The 17,492-nt window shown below is 34.3% G+C and overlaps 1 protein-coding gene across 3 annotated transcripts in view; it reads right to left on the bottom strand.

Moving 5' to 3' along the window:
* Window positions 1–936: 936 nt before the first annotated feature.
* Window positions 937–17,492, bottom strand: part of atp9b (ATPase phospholipid transporting 9B) — a 56,528-nt gene continuing 39,972 nt past the window's right edge. For 2 of the 3 annotated variants that reach the window (XM_067411223.1, XM_067411224.1), the window contains exons 18-29: window positions 16,228–16,311; window positions 14,723–14,893; window positions 13,461–13,559; window positions 11,933–12,022; window positions 11,690–11,834; window positions 11,439–11,503; window positions 8,907–9,062; window positions 8,650–8,714; window positions 8,448–8,556; window positions 8,236–8,293; window positions 6,243–6,446; window positions 937–3,589 (exon numbers count right to left, since the gene is read on the bottom strand). In XM_067411223.1, coding sequence (XP_067267324.1) covers window positions 3,453–3,589; window positions 6,243–6,446; window positions 8,236–8,293; window positions 8,448–8,556; window positions 8,650–8,714; window positions 8,907–9,062; window positions 11,439–11,503; window positions 11,690–11,834; window positions 11,933–12,022; window positions 13,461–13,559; window positions 14,723–14,893; window positions 16,228–16,311 — 1,383 coding nt within the window. In that variant the 3' untranslated portion in view covers window positions 937–3,452. Of the gene's footprint in view, window positions 3,590–6,242; window positions 6,447–6,502; window positions 7,343–8,235; window positions 8,294–8,447; window positions 8,557–8,649; window positions 8,715–8,906; window positions 9,063–11,438; window positions 11,504–11,689; window positions 11,835–11,932; window positions 12,023–13,460; window positions 13,560–14,722; window positions 14,894–16,227; window positions 16,312–17,492 lie in introns of those variants that run through there. The other variant, XM_067411225.1, reaches the window with a different exon arrangement.

Genomic DNA, 17,492 nt, shown 5'->3' with positions numbered 1-17,492 from the left:
GACAGCGAGGCAGCAAGACAGCTACCTAGGTTTTCGGACGGAGCCAGGGCCTCAGCCTAAGACAAGTCATTTCACTCGGCAGCCATCTTTGAAATGCCTCTCTCGCATGCAAGTGCAGCTCCTATCTCTTTAAATTGGGAAAATTCCAAAGCCGTTTGCCAAACTCTTGATTAAACTTCATATTTGAAGCCACCTATGCAATCTGACAACAACTGTCTCATAAATATTTGTTTCTATAAGCTTGAATCATGACGAAAAACTGTATTTTTCAGGCTGGATCAAGTTAATGCGCATGAGGCGCGCGTCTGACTGTTTCTACAGGAACCGGAGCTTCTAACGGCCGCTGCAGTGACGCAAAGATTTTACCAATGGCGACTGGCTCTTATTTAGAAGGCGGGACTTATTCAGCCATATTGTGCGTTGCAATTTCTCCCGTTCAAAACAATAGGAGTGATGCATCTTGTGTCTTTGCTCAGAGTGGATTAAATCTCCTTATAGAAACAGGCCCCAGACCCAACCTATTCATAATAACAACAATAATACAGTGGGATTTGCATTTGTCTACAAAGCTAATTTCAAGAATTAAAGATTTTATTTTAGATTATTCAGTCAAACATGTCCAAACGTTTGACTGGTGATGTATATCTAACCGAAAAATCATTGTAAAAAGACCACGGAGGTGTAGTTAACAAGAAAAAAGCTCCAATAACATAAGATATAACTGGTGGATGTTAACATCCTGCAAAACAAAATAAAGAGCAAAATCGACAAAGCAGACAAAACACACTACACGCAATGGTAAATGCAATTTCTTTTGTTTTAACATGTGGACAGAAACCAGGGGTTGCACAAATCTGAAAGCTTATTGTTAAAAAGCAATCTTACCAGCAGATGTAGTTTCCATGTGGGCCCAAAGTTTGGTTTCAGTGATACTGTGTAAATGCCGCCCTCTAGTGGTTAGAAGCAACACATACAAATAAATGTGTGGTACGTTAAGCAGTGCTGTAATATAAAGATTTCAGAAACGCAAGCTTATACTCACTCTCACTGCGCCCTTCCATGGATGTTTGTCATAGTTTCTGACATCATTTCCACACAGAACTGAACTTTCCATGAGTATGGTTAAAAAAGGGGCCTGAAACCTTAAAATATGTCATTTTTGAGCTTGATAAAGTCAAATCAAGATTTTAATCTCAATAATTTTACAAGCCAATTAGATATTACTAAAACTAGCGACATTTCATACTGTAAATTTGATGCTAGAAAAGTTTATTTTACATATCTAATAGTTTTTGCTTTAAAAAAAATACATGGGGTTTGTGCCTTTATTAGTTTACCACCAATGTATACTTTATACATAAAAAGTGCAACTAAATATGGATGCATTACATATGTATTACTACACCACTGAAAACATTCAAACCTCTTAAAGGAAGCACCCACTAGACCACTTGGAAACATATTGCTCTTTAATCAGACATTAATAATCATTAAAATGGTAAAATATACTGCTGAAATCATCATCCTGATGACACTAATAATAAGCCCACAGTCGCAGTAACACCAAAGAAAAAAAAAAAAAACATCACATTTTCCATTATGTATCAGTCAATAAAAAATGCAGGAGAAACAAAAGCAAAACACTCAAATAATAAATAAGCTATTGTTGTTAGGCTGTCACAGGGTTAACTGAAGGTTTATACACAGCAGAAGAAATCAGTTAGTGGTTTTCCTGAGTAAAGTACAACTCAGTGTCTTCAAAGCACATCCACCATTACGCACAGCGAGAAAGGAACAGCGTACGGCACACATGATGCTTGGCATTGTCTCATTCAGTACTGTAAACACTCATACACACAGTATAGAAAATAAAGTGAATGATAAAACTCATTCCTCATACCAGCTGACTTGTTTTATAAAGATAAGGCAAGATGATCTTACACATTATAGAGCCAATTTCACACCGTCAGCACAGTCATTAGGGGACAAAGCATGTGCACTATTCCTGTGAATGTTCTCAAAAAAAAAGGAAAAGGAAAAAAAAAAGTTCCAAAATAAATGGCTGATTGTGAGGCGCCACTGTCTATAAAAAACAACTGCTGATGAGCAAGGTCCATAAGTGATTTAAGAAATGCAAAAATTTCAGTGCATCTCTAAGCAGCATACTAACACTTACAATCTTAAAAAACACCAATCCAACAAAATACATTCTTGTTTCAATGTCTTGCCGTTACAAATCATGCATCAATCAAGTTTGATTTGACAAATGTCAAAATGTGAATGTTAAGTTTATACAATGTCATTTAGGATGTCAGGTTGAGAGGACCGTTGTTCCCAGAACAAATAGTTCCCGCTGTAAGAACACACGCTGTGCTCTGGTTTACATTTACACAGTTTTGCAGCAGGATCATATGGCAGCAGCAGCCACAGCACAACAGGAAACCAGAGCTGCCCGAATTCAACTTCAGTATATACACTCATGCAATCAGAACACTTGAATCACAACCACAGGTATTTACCAAGCCCCACCCATCCAGATCTCATTAATAATAAAGTTAATAATGCAAAAGATTCCAATATCAGAAGGAAAAGTGATGATGGGTATGGTAATACTATTAATACTTTACGTTCATTATAGATTAAACTGTATTGTTAAATTATGAACATCATTATATACCACCAATAATAAAAAGAAGTTAAAAATCCATTAACCATTTGATAAAAAACTGATTTTGCCTTCATATACATTTACGGTAAGTAAAAAGTGACAGTTTTTGGACCGTCATTCCAGTGTGGGTGCCCTAAACAACCCTTTTATTCTATCTTATTCATTTTTTGTGCTTTAGCCTCTTCAAGTACTCAATACTACTCAGGTTTATCCTGTCCCACCCTCTTTAAGTGCAGGAACGTGATGAGCACTGAAACACTCATATAAGTCCAATGGCAAAGTTCATATAAACAAAAAAATCACATTGCGTCACTGAATAAGGATTCATGAAGCACACATAAACAGCATCATAAAGCACTTCTGGGCATTCCTAGCTGATGCTTAAAGGGATAGTTTACGCAAAAATGAAAATTTGGTCATTTTTTCACTCACCCTCATGTCATTCCAAACTGGTAGGAGTTTCCTTTAAGATCAGACACAAAAGTTAATACTGCGTTTTAGGTGCAATATTTGGAGTATGACAGTTTTTCCAATGTATGGAAAAGAGCAGCGTGAACATTCTGATAAACTTCTTTTGTGTTCCACAGAAAACACAGCAAGTCTTAAAGGTTTGGAACAACATTAAGGTGAGTAAATGATATCAGGCTGTTCATTTTTGGGTGAACTAACATCGAGCAATAATAATAAAAAAAAGGATCAGATCCATTTCAAAGTGTTTGATGTAGCTGTCTCATGTGCTTCTAATACGTCTGCATGCCGTTTGACACAGTGACGTATGGAAAGCTCAGGAGGAAAGTTTGGAATAACTGGGAGGGGAGAATTTCCGCTTCAGGTATTTGATGATGTAGAGTGGCAAACAGCTGACCAGCGTGATGACGCACACCTTCCACAAGAACACCCGTGTTGTGATAAATGAAAGATCTGAAGACAAACAAAACATATGAAGAAAAACAACATCAGGGTCAAAGTGTCTTCATGTTCGTTTATATCATCAAGGCGTACATTAGCGCCTTTTTCACATATTATAAAAAAAGAGGACTGTAGATGAAGTGGATGGGATGCACTGCAACGATGGAATGTTCTGAAAAATGAGTAATCACAGGGTTACGGCACATTTGAATGGCTCCTTCTCATCCAGGGGCCCACACCAAACGAGAGTGAAACCCGAGGGAGGAGAACGGACATGTTTGTGGAGGCAGGAAATGATAGCTGGTGAAACAACAGAGAGAACACAGGGGAAAGACAAACCTACCCAGGAAAGCTCCTAAGGTCACACGACCTATGCCTAAAGCACAGTCACAAAACAGAGATGGAGAGAAAGAAGAAGAAAGAGCTTAAAAGTTGTGGTTACAGTGAGTTTTTATTACTTTGAACTAATATGTGTGTTTGGTTAAAACACTGAAACCGGAGTCTATAGGTCAGTGGACCATATCGTTAAAGGTGAAGTGAGATAGATACTGTAGATAGACAGATAGACAGATAGATAAATAGATAGATAGACGGATAAACAGACAGACAGACAGACAGACAGACAGACAGACAGACAGACAGACAGACAGATAGATAGATAGATAGATAGATAGATAGATAGATAGATAGATAGATAGATAGATACATAGATACATAGATACATAGATAGATGGAAGGACAGACTGACAGATAGATAGATAGATAGATAGATAGATAGATACATAGATACATAGATAGATGGAAGGACAGACTGACAGATAGATAGATAGATAGATAGACAGACAGACAGACAGACAGACAGACAGACAGACAGACAGACAGACAGACAGACAGACAGACAGACAGACAGATAGATAGATACATAGATACATAGATAGATAGATACATAGATAGATAGATACATAGATACATAGATAGATAGATACATAGATAGATGGAAGGACAGACAGACAGACAGACAGACAGACAGACAGACAGACAGATAGATAGATAGATAGATAGATAGATAGATAGATAGATAGATAGATAGATAGATAGATAGATAGATAGATAGATAGATAGATAGATAGATAGATAGATAGATAGATAGACGGATAAACAAACAGACAGACAGACAGACAGACAGACAGACAGACAGATAGATAGATAGATAGATAGATAGATAGATAGATAGATAGATAGATAGATAGATAGATGGACAGACTGACAGAACGATAGATAGATAGATAGATAGATAGATAGATAGACAGACTGACAGAACGATAGATAGATAGATAGATAGATAGATAGATAGATAGATAGATAGATAGATAGATAGATAGATAGACAGACTGACAGAACGATAGATAGATAGATAGACAGACAGACAGACAGACAGACAGACAGACAGACAGACAGACAGACAGACAGACAGACAGACAGATAGATAGATAGATAGATAGATAGATAGATAGATAGATGGACAGACTGACAGAACGATAGATAGATAGATAGATAGATAGACAGACTGACAGAACGATAGATAGATAGATAGATAGATAGATAGATAGATAGATAGACAGACTGACAGAACGATAGATAGATAGATAGATAGATAGATAGATAGATAGACAGACTGACAGAACGATAGATAGATAGATAGATAGATAGACAGACAGACACAGACAGACAGACAGAGACAGACAGACAGACAGACAGATATAGATAGATAGATAGATAGATAGATAGATAGATAGATAGATAGATAGATAGATAGATAGATAGATAGATAGATAGATAGATAGATAGATAGATAGATAGAACTACAGACAGACAGATAGACAGATACAGACAGAACGATAGACGGACTGACAGAACGATAGATAGACAGACAGACAGACAGACAGATATAGATAGATAGATAGATAGATAGATAGATAGATAGATAGATAGATAGATAGATAGATAGATAGATAGATAGATAGATAGGTGAAGTATCATTAAAGGTGAAGTGAGATAGATACTGTAGATAGACAGATAGATAGACAGATAAACAGACAGACAGACAGACAGACAGATAGATAGATAGATAGATAGATAGATAGATAGATAGATAGATAGATAGATAGATAGATAGATAGATAGATAGATAGATAGATAGATAGATAGATAGATAGATAGATAGAAGGACAGACTGACAGACAGATAGACAGATAATATTCAAAAAATAAGAAGTAAACAAAAGTAAACAAAGTAAATACAGAATATTTAGAGGTAAAAAATAAATAAAAAATATATTGAAAATAATCTTATCAAAAGTAAATCAATAAGTGAATAGATACAGATAGATTGATGGATAGATAATAATAATATTCATATTCATTTATTTTTAATTTGTTGTTTGAATTTACTTTTATAAATTAAAATAATTAAAATATTAAAAAGTAAATAAAAACAATATGTAGATAGGAAAAAAATAAATAATATTAAAAATAATATAAACAAAAAATGAATGAATTAATGAATAAATAAACAATAATATTAAAAATGAAAAAAAAAAAAAAAAAAAAAAAAAAAAAAAAAAAAGAATATTTGAAAAATGTGTTGCACTGTTGTCAGTTCTTACCAAAGTATTCATTTAAGAAGGCAAGGGATGCAAGATAGCAGCCTAGACTTATAAGTTCGGCTACAACCATGAGCCAGTGCCAGGTGCGGATAGTCAACGCCACCATCAGCAGCTCCGTCAGGATCAGAGCAGTGAAAGAGATTGCCACCACATGCACAAACTCCTGATCGAACAGCACCAGGGCCCCGTACATCAGGATGCCCCCTGGTGGACAAACAGAAGATGTGTTTGAGTTGAACTATCAAGGACTGAGATGTTGCTAAGCTGTCAGTTTAGTGTTATAGTAGAAATACGTGTGCATTAAAACACATTATTAAATGAAACAAGGCAATAACTAATGATAAAAAAGAAGATCTCTCAAAGATCCTGACAAATCCATAAGGTTTACTAATGTCCATCAAGAACAAGTTTCTTCCGTGATTTCTTGACCCTCGCTCATGGTCTGATCCCGATTCACACATGAGCGCGTCGAGCCCTGACCCTTGCTCACGAGGCTCCACGCTCACTCGGCTCCTCAGCCTACTGTAACCGTCTCTGCTTTCATTTTAATCATAAACGCCACTGCAATCCAGCCTAATGGCCTCTAACTGATCACATAATTGCCTCTCTTCATACGGCGAACATTCCTCAGGGTTACTCTCTGGACTAAATGAAATCTTTGCTCATATTTCCCTGTTGTTCTTGTCTCTCTGTATTAAGGTTTAATTAAAAAGCAGGAGCTGTCAGACGGAGACACTGATCTCTCTTGCTCGCTGCGCGGATCGATTTACAGTGCGGATAATGCAGCCGTGTGCGCGTGAGAGCTGGCGACGGTCCGAAAATCACATTCATGAAAAGAGCTCGGCTGAATTCGCGGGAGACATGTTACATTGCTCTTCAATGTTTATTTCTTTGATGAAACGTTTACGGATTTATTTGTAGAGAAAATATCAGTTTATGGTTAGTTTATATATGTCATGTTATCTCAGATTGGAAGAGCTGTTTTAAAGTTTTCATTTCCCTTACGTTTGTTCAGTGAATTTTTGTCCTGAAATAATCCACCTGGAACAACCAAGGCACAATGGTGGTAGCTCATGCATCACTCCTCCTGGGATTCCAACCTAAATGGAAAACCTTTTCGATGTTAAAATATTTTCTAAAGTATTATACCAGCATAATACTCAGAGAAAACTATAAACTCTGTTTTTACTATAAAAAGACGAAGCAGTATTGAGCCCCGTATGTTTGCTGTCTGTCTAATAAATGAAGGATTTGTTTAAAAACAAATATTTCCATTTCATTTGGTTTATCTGGTATTGCAGAAATTACATACTTCACCATTAACCACCACCAGGTTTGTTCATTTTCTTGGATCGTTTCAATACCATTACTATTCTTGATGAATGCATGAAATATCATAAAAACAGGAAATTTAGTAATGATTTGGTCAGATTTGAATCAATTGGATTTTTTAAATGTTTTTTTTTTTTAAAAAGAGTCTCTTACGCTTACCACGGTCGCATTTATTTTATTAGTATCCTATAAAAACAGTAATACTGTGCAATATTATTACAATTTAAAATAACTATTATATTTAATTGTTTTCTTTTTTTAATGTTTAAAAATGTAATTTATGACCTGTTTCTTTATTGAACTGTAGAAAAGACACATAAATAAATAAAATTAATAATATAAAGACCTGAAGTATCGATGAAGTACAGTGCGAAAAAGAACTGCAACATACTGATATTTAATTGTATCATCACAATATTATATTATTGTTATTATAATTGACTATTACATTTCCTAGTCGATGTATTTTCATTTTTAAACCCCACTTAAAAATCCCCACTTTATGTGGAAGTTCACTGCACTGACAGTCAATTTTCACATTCGTTCAGCTATGATACAAAAATCATGCCAAAATAAAACATCAGACGAGAGTAAAGGTTATTGGTGAGTTGCTGTTTAAAGTAAAAAAAAAAAAATAAAACAACACCGATCATCCATTTACCTTGATATACACTTATCAAAACCCAAATCAGGAAGGTCTTAAAGGACAGGGAGCGGCCCTAGTGGAGGGAAAACCAAAGTCAGCACCACTGTCATGCAGCAAACACAAACTCATGCCTTCATTCCTGTAACTTATATCATGTGTATCATGCAGATATTTGAGCTGATGGTTAGTTCTGATCATTGCTGTTACAAGGTCTGATAGGTTGTTACCTTGGTGAGGTCTTTATAGAGCTCAGGATACAGCAGAGCCATTTCAGGCTTTACATCCTGATCCAGCACCAGAGAAAAGACAGGGAACATAGTGTAGATGGTGGCATAACTGGCAATAAATAAGCACAATGTTAGGAAATGTGACACATCATGTTAAAATGGCAACTATGATGTCCAAAAATGGTGTGCAGCCTTTACTTACCCCACCATGAGGAAACCTTGGTACAGAGGAACAGATGCAAAGTAGAAAATAGAGGAAAACACAGCCTGAGAGGAAACAAATTCAAATCTAGATGTCAGCACTTCAAATCAAGAGGCTGCACTGCAGCAACATAAGTGTGGTGCTCTTGCTGCTGAGAGCAAACCAATGTACTGTACTGACTCTGGCTACTTCTGTGAACAGTATATGACTACAGAAATGGAAATATACATGAGGCTCTACTTGTCTCTGTGTGTTACCTGCATGGTGGAGATGATCATGCCACGGTGCATGACAAACTGGCCAAGAGCTGCTGAACGTTTGTAGCTGTTGCGGCCATGTACCATTAGCAGTCTGCCGATGTGCTTGAACTGGGTAATGGAGAAATCTGCCGCCAGAGATGCTTGCTTGCCCTCCTGAAACACAAGTTTAGTTTTAAAATGACTTGATACACTTCTGTGAACTCATCACACAGAGTCTGAAACAGTATATTGTCACTGTTTTTTATCATTATTTATTAAATAAATACATTTTATTTAGGCTAGGTAGAAACAATGATTCAATTTACTGTATATAAACATTTCTCAGTAAATGTTTTCTAAAACTATTAATGGATGAATGTCATGAAACCTTTCATGAACATGCAGATCATATTTTACCTCAAAATCAATAGAAATAATAGTAAAAAATATAGCTGCAAGCAGCAATTGAAGGGCCAGGCACAAAAAAGGCATGAGTTATGTAAGCATGGCTGGGAGCATCAGACCAACTTCAACAATGAGCATTTAAAGACATTTTAGATGATTTTAGTTATTAAGATGTTATAAGCAAAAATAGCAAAAAAATAAAGTAAATTTAAAAAATAAATTTCCATATCTTCGGACCACTAGGTGGCACTGTGCCAAAACTGTGCAGGTGCCCTTAGTTCATGGTTGTCATAACACACATCAAGTTTGGTCTAAATATGCTAAAGTGTTGCGGAGATATAGCCTCACGTCCACTTTGGTGTGCTCTTCGTCAAATTCATTTGCGCATTATTCATAAGTGGTTTGACAAATCAACTTGAATTCCATAAATTTTTGTCACCACGGTCTGAAGACGATATGATTAAATTTTCGTGGCAATTGGAGCAACAATCTAGGAGGAGTCTGAAAAATAGGTTTTTCGTAAAATTCAAAATGTCAGAAAAATCGGCATAGTGTGCATCTGAATCTTCTTGAGCCAAGTAATCACTGGGAAATTTTGTTTCTAACCCTTTTGGTTCAAAAGATATTAGCATAAACATTAGTGCAACTTTGTTTAGAGGGTTTGAGTTAGAGACTTTTGCTATGGCAACAGTTCAGACTGTCCTCTATCTGTGCACCAAATTTCAACTTTCCCCACAAGTGGTTCTATGGGCTGCAATTTACTTCTATGGCGGAAGAGGAGGAGGAGGAAGTGGAAGAGGAAGAAGGTGGTGGCAGCTAACGGATATAATATGTGCCTATGCACCTTGGTACTTGTCCCTTAAAAATTATGGTTTTTTTTAGGACAACTAAAAGGTTTTGTATTATGACATTTTTTATTACATTTTTACATTGTGACATAACATTTATTTTTTATTTTTTTAAATTACACATACATACACACATATATATACATACATATATACATACATATATACATACATACACACATACACATACACATATACATACATACATACATACATACATACATACATAATATATATATATATATATATACATAAATATATACATATATATATATATATACATATATATATATATATACATATACATACATACATACATATACATATATATATATATATATATATATATATATATATATATATATATGTGTATATGTATATATATATATGTGTATATGTATATATATATATGTGTATATATATATATATATATGTGTATATGTATATATATATATGTGTATATGTATATATATATATGTGTATATATATATATATATGTGTATATGTATATATATATATATATGTGTATATGTATATATATATATGTGTATATGTATATATATATATGTGTATATGTATATATATATATGTGTATATGTATGTATGTATATATATATATATATGTATATGTATATATATATATATATATATATATATATATATATATATATATATATATATATATATATATATAAAACACATTCTTATTTTATATCAATATTAAAATTAATCCTTAAACGGTAACACTTTACAATAAAGTTCATTAATTAAACATTAGTTCATATTAACTAGCATGAACTAACCGTATTAACCATATTAACTAACATGAACTAACTATATGCAATACATTTGTTACTGTATTTACTAATCTTTAATAATGTTAGTTAATGAAAATACAGTTGTTCATTGTTTGTTCATGTTAGTTCATAGTGCTTTAACTAATGTTAACAAGCTTTTAATAATGTATTAGTAAATGTTGAAATTAACATTAACAAAGATTGACAAATGCTGTATAAGTGCAGTTCATTATTAGTTCATGTTAACTAATGTAGTTAACTAATGAACCTTACTGTAAAGTGTTACCATTAAAACAACATGACATTTCATCTAACAAGCATTATCAATATAAGATATCACCAATGAGAGCAAAAGGAATTGTACACAAAAAAGTAAAATACCTAGACAAATCATTAAGGTAATGATAATGTATTTGGAGGGGAAAATGGGATTCATTAAATATGAATTAAAAGTTACAGCAACAGGAAAAGATGATCTAAGTTAATGAGAAATACCTCACCTTCCCTTCAATACCGATACCACAGTCTGCTGCTTGGATCATGCTGACATCATTTCCTCCATCGCCTGAGCACAGAGATAAGAAAGATGATAGCGGGAAAACATGAGAAGACACTGTGAAGACAGTCATCTTTACCGCTCTCAAAGATTCATGTGCTTGGAGAGAGCTCAGTTTAAGTGGGTTTTGTCTCAGCTACTAGATGACGGGACTTAAAGCTCAACAGACTGAGGAGAGAAGCGGAGAACACTGACCTATGGCACATGTTCTGTTGGCTGTATGTTGCTGTAACAATCGAACGATTTGAGCTTTCTGCGTGGGAGAGCAGCGACAGCAAACCACAGCGGGGCACTGACACGCCAGCTCCACAAATTCATGCTCGTAGTAACGCAGGCAGACCTGATGGGCCACACATAGAGAGAAATAATCAGTGTGAGAATATCAATCCTGATTATACATGATTGTGTTGAATATATAAAACATTTCAGGTGTTTTACCTCCAGAGAGTCTCCTGATATGACCAGTGCGCAGTCATGTTTCCTCCTGAAGGCGTTCAGCTCCAGATGAGCCTCGCCCCTACTGGACACCTACCAACATAAAACATAAAACACGTCCTTTTACTAAAGCCATGTTCAGACTGTAAGTCCAAAGCCATTTAACTGTGTATCTGATTGGAATCTGATCACATTTCAATATCAGATTCAAGTGTGAACTGATTATGGTCCCGAATTGGCCCACATGCACAAAATAACAAGAAGGCACACAGCATGCTGTCATATGGAAGTAAACACAGCAGTTAATGAAGTCAACATTTATGTGTTCATTTATAAGCTGATGTGCTGCAGTAAGGAGGATGAAGATGAGGATAAGGAGAAAGAGTGCAAAGTCTTTCTAGTTTTTATAGATTTCCCTCATGTTTTGCTTGTATAGAGCTGTCAAGATGATTGGACCTCACTGTCCCTCCACTGACTACAGTCACAACTTCCTTCATATTAACCAAGTGACCAAAGAACTATCGGTATGTAAAATCTTTGGAGTGAAGCCCAACGGCGCATAATTGTGGCGCATGTCTATTTAGAGTGACATAAAAGTCACAAGAACTCCGATATGACCGTTCAGACTTTGCAAAGCATCCAACCTGGATCTGATTTAGTACCACATATGGAAGTGGCCTAAAATCAGATTTCATGTGGTTTGTTCTGTTCACACTGTAATGAAAAAAAAAGAAGAAAAAAAGATCTGAGTCACATGTGAGCAAATTTGGGCCACTTTTGTCTGCAGTCTGAACGTAGCCTAAATTATTGACTGTCCACACCACATGAGTCAAACTCCGCTCCTGAAGGGCCACTGTCCTGCCGAGTATAGCTCCAACCAAATCCAAAACACCTGCCTGGAAGTTTCTAGTAATTCTGAAGACATTGATTAGCTGGTTCAGGTGTGTTTAACTAGGGTTGGTGCTAAACTCTGCAGGACAGTGGTCCTCCAGAAACTAAATTTGACACCCCTGGTCTAAACTGTGTCTCGTAACTGTTCAGATCTAATTTGTCTTGTGAATAATTTGTCTCTTTGGTCTCGTCGCTGGACCACAGAGAGGTCTCCATTATATTATAGGTCTAAATTTCTGTGTGACCTGCATATTGACAACAACACAACACAACCTGTTTCTGCAATGACATCTGACGTTTACATTTTACGTGGCGTGAGAAAGTGACATACGTGAACGTAATACGTGAAAGTGCTTTGTGATATCTAATCAGAGCAGTCAAACTGAAACAGATTTCCAGAAATGATATTTAAATAGAATTTCAAACCACATATGAATGTAGCTTGATTTGTAACAGATTTGTAAAAATCAGATTTCTTGTGATTTTTTTTGCCGTTCACACTTGCTAAATATGATTGGATTCCAATTGTATATGCATAAAATTCAGATTCGGACTAAAAGTTTAAACAAAGCATAAACCCCCTTGGAAGTTTCACTCTAAATCCACTTAAAATCCAAACGATCAGTGGTTCTCATCTTACCGGTTTGAAGACATGGATGTCTTGACTTCTGGACACTAAATGGGAGCTTTTGGCGATACATGTAGCAGTTTCCAGCTTGTCTCCGGTCAACATCCAGATCTGAAATGAAAAGAAGAATCTAAGGGTCAATATTAATCCTGTTAAGGCTGAAAAATTAAATAATCGGGGAAAAAATTAAATGGAACATTTCATTAAACATCTAAATAAATATTAAAAATAAAATCATAATTAAAAAGTTTGCATATGTGTTTTTTGTTGAGTATTACAGTATATAGTGCATTACATTTAATACATCTGGCTTTTATGGTATGATATAGGGGAATATGGAGCTCATATTTAAGTTCATATTCAATTTTATTAAATTTTTTTAATAAAATGTATACATTTTATTCAGAAGCCCAAATTTAGCAACAACAACAACAACAATAAAAGCACTTTAGTGCAGTTTCCAATATTTATGATATTAAGAAAGATGAAATTCTGATAGTCAGTCAATGGGATAGCAAACAGTATAGCAAACTATTTACAGTAACACTTTACAATAAGGTTCATTAGTTAACATTAGTTAACTACATTAGTTAACATGAACTAATAATGAACTGCACTTATACATAAAACATAAAATGCAATACAATACCATAACGACTGAGAGATGTTCCTCAAAAGCCTGATGCATCACATTTCATACTTACATTTTAATAAGATTTTTCTAAAAATTGATGTATGGATAATCTAAGTAGGTTTAGTCCAGTAAGTGTTCACCTTGAAATGTTACCAACAATATATGTTATTCTAACATTTACTTCATAAAAGTCAGTAAAGATTTTTCAGACACAGCAGGTACAGTACAGTTACAGCAGGCTTTAAATTCTTTAAATTCACAACATGCATTTGAGCCTAGTGTTTGGGTGATCACATACTTTAGGCCATATAATGTACAGTCAAACCAAAAATTATTCAGACACTAGATACAATTTTATAGATATTTTTTTACTAGTGGGTGCAGGACACTATTGTTCATTTATGCAAGTGAGGATAGCAAAATAAACTGACATATTATACCCAAAATTTATTCAGACATTTTGACCAGACCATGTTTTGCATAAGTGTTATCTGACATAATTAAGATTATTTTTTTCTGACACAGTTTAACTCCGAGATCTTGTCATATTTTATTACCATTTTTTTAACTATAGTGAACTGTAATAATGAATGAAATGTTCAAGGTGTCTAAATAAATTTTGGTTTGACTGTATGTGTACCTTTATTCCAGCATTGCGGAGGAGCTCCAGTGTGGGCCGGACATCAGCCTGCAGCTGATCTTCCACTCCAGTGAGACACAAAAGCTCCATCTCTCTCTCCAGACTCTCCACCACTGCCGCCACCTTCAGAGAGCGATCATGGATACTCAACTTTGCCTGATTATAGCGACTCTGAATAGACAGAGAGATGGATAAAGTTGGTGTTAAGTTATAAGAATTTTAAACTTGCCTTGCTTTAATAGAAAAATGGCTTAGCATTGGTAAATTTGATTTGAGTCGCTTGCATGAATCAATTTAAACTGACCAATGAATCAATTCCAAACTCTGATTCAATGATTTGTTGTTTACAACAGCAACACAATTGTTCAAAGAGGGCTCCAAGTGTCATTATTCATATATTAAAAGGATTTAATAAAAATGTCCTGTAAAAAATGCTGCACACTACTGTTCAAAAGTTTGAGGTTGGGAGACAAAAACCCCCAAAAAACTTAAGATGCCTTAAGATCTATTTCAAATAAATGCTGTTCTTTTGAACTTTCTACACAAAGAATACCTTTCAGCTTATTTTAAAATAATTACAAAAATAGAAAATAGTTGTACTAATATATCACAGTATTATTTTTTTTTTTTTTTGATCAAATAAATGCAGACTGGGTGACCATAAAAAAAATATTTTTAAAAAACAATGAACAAATCTTACCTCAGACTTTTGAACAGTACGTATATACTTTTATTAAATCAAAATTAATAAAAGTGATTAAATACATGTTTCCTTGTGTTTGATAAAAACATATGGAAAATATACCTAGATCATTTAAAACATCTTTTACTGCATTTTATTTATTACATGAACAATTTGTATCTACATGTCAACAATGAAAGTTTGTTTGAAATGATGGTTCCTCCTACAAAAATTACAACTTGAATCTATTTCAGAGCAAATCCATTAAAGGGTTAGTTCACCCAAAAATGAAAATTATGTCATTTATTATTATGTCAATCTTTTGTTTTCGAATCAGTGGTTCAGAGCGCCAAAGTCACATGATTTCAGCAGTTTGACACGTGATCCGAAACACTGATTCGAAACAAAAAGATTCAAAGCAGTGTTTTGAAATCGGCCATCACTAGATATTGTTTAAAAGTCGTTATTTTGGCACACAAAAAGTATTCTCGTCACTTTATGATATTAAGGTTGGACCACTGTAGTCACATGAACTGTTTTAAATATGTTTTTAGTACCTTTCTGGACACTGAAAGTGTAAATTAACTTGCTGGCAATAGAGGCCTCACTGAACTATCAGATTTCATTAAAAATATCTTAATTTGTGTTCGAAGATGAATTAAGCTCTTACGGGTGTAGAACGACATGAGGGTGAGTAATTAATGACATTTTTTTATTTTTGGGTGAACTAACCCTTTAATACTAAAAAGCTGAAAGATATATAACCTATATATCAATTTACTTAACTTACTGAGGGTAGAAGCAAAGCTGGTCTATATCTTACCTCAAAGTCCTGGTATTGCTCTTCAGTCAGTGATTTCTTAGCCACCACCAGCGTCCGGAGGCCCTCTCTGGCCATGTTCCCACACTGAGACAAAATAATGCAACACACAACTACAGTTACATCTGCTACAGCCACGTTGTGTGAGACAATGCACTCAATTGGTATACAGAAAGCATTGGAACAAAGATATAAACAATGCTTTTAACACAATTGTATTTACAGGAAACATCAAAACACTGTCACACAAATAGACATATGCAAACACACACACACAGGAAGGATCAATTGTGAAAAATACAACAGAGCCTGTGGGAATCTTTGACCACACTGTAAAATATGTGGGACAGCGGTTTATTTTTGATATGAAAATGCAACTGGCGAAAGTGATGCAGTGATTACTTATTGACCTGTCCTCATAAAGGCGTCTAACACACACACATAGCATATTGTGAACAGGGCGATGAGGATTATGACATGATGCTCCCAGTCATACGCCTTTATTGAGGTCATTCATTAATTAATAAGCCTGATCTCCACCCCTCATCGACTGAATATTGCCAATACAAATTGTAATCATCAAAGCGAGAAACGCATGTGTGATGATGGGCTGAGCTGATTGTCCTTGATCACAAAGGCTAGGACAGGCTGAGCTGTTTGTTATGCTTAGTGGTACCTTATCATATGTGTTGATTCTTAATTCAACAGGGATTTGTTCATAAAGTCACTCATACAAGGGATTCAACACAACAAACATTGCCGCCACACCAGGTAGCTACCGAGGAAGTGCGTTTGAATTACAGACATAGGGGGAACTGGGGCTAGTAAACACAAGTTGACATTATATATATATATAGCTATGGAAAAAATTAAGAGACCACTCCAAGTTCAGAAATCAATGTTAAGTGGTCTCTTAATTTTTTCCATAGCTGTATATCTATATCTATATCTATATATATATCTATATATATATATATATATATATATATATATATATCTATATCTATATCTATCTATATCTATATCTATCTATATCTATATCTATATATATATATATATATATATATATATATATATCTATATATATATATCTATATATATATATATATATATATATATATATATATATATATATATATATATATATATCTATATCTATATATCTATATCTATATCTATATATATATATATATATATATATATATATATATATATATCTCTATATCTATATATATATCTCTATATCTCTATATCTATATATATATATA

The sequence above is a fragment of the Chanodichthys erythropterus genome, chromosome 15, assembly GCF_024489055.1.
Source record: "Chanodichthys erythropterus isolate Z2021 chromosome 15, ASM2448905v1, whole genome shotgun sequence".
Taxonomy (NCBI): Eukaryota; Metazoa; Chordata; class Actinopteri; order Cypriniformes; family Xenocyprididae; genus Chanodichthys; species Chanodichthys erythropterus.
This window is presented reverse-complemented; position numbering and strand designations above follow the sequence as displayed.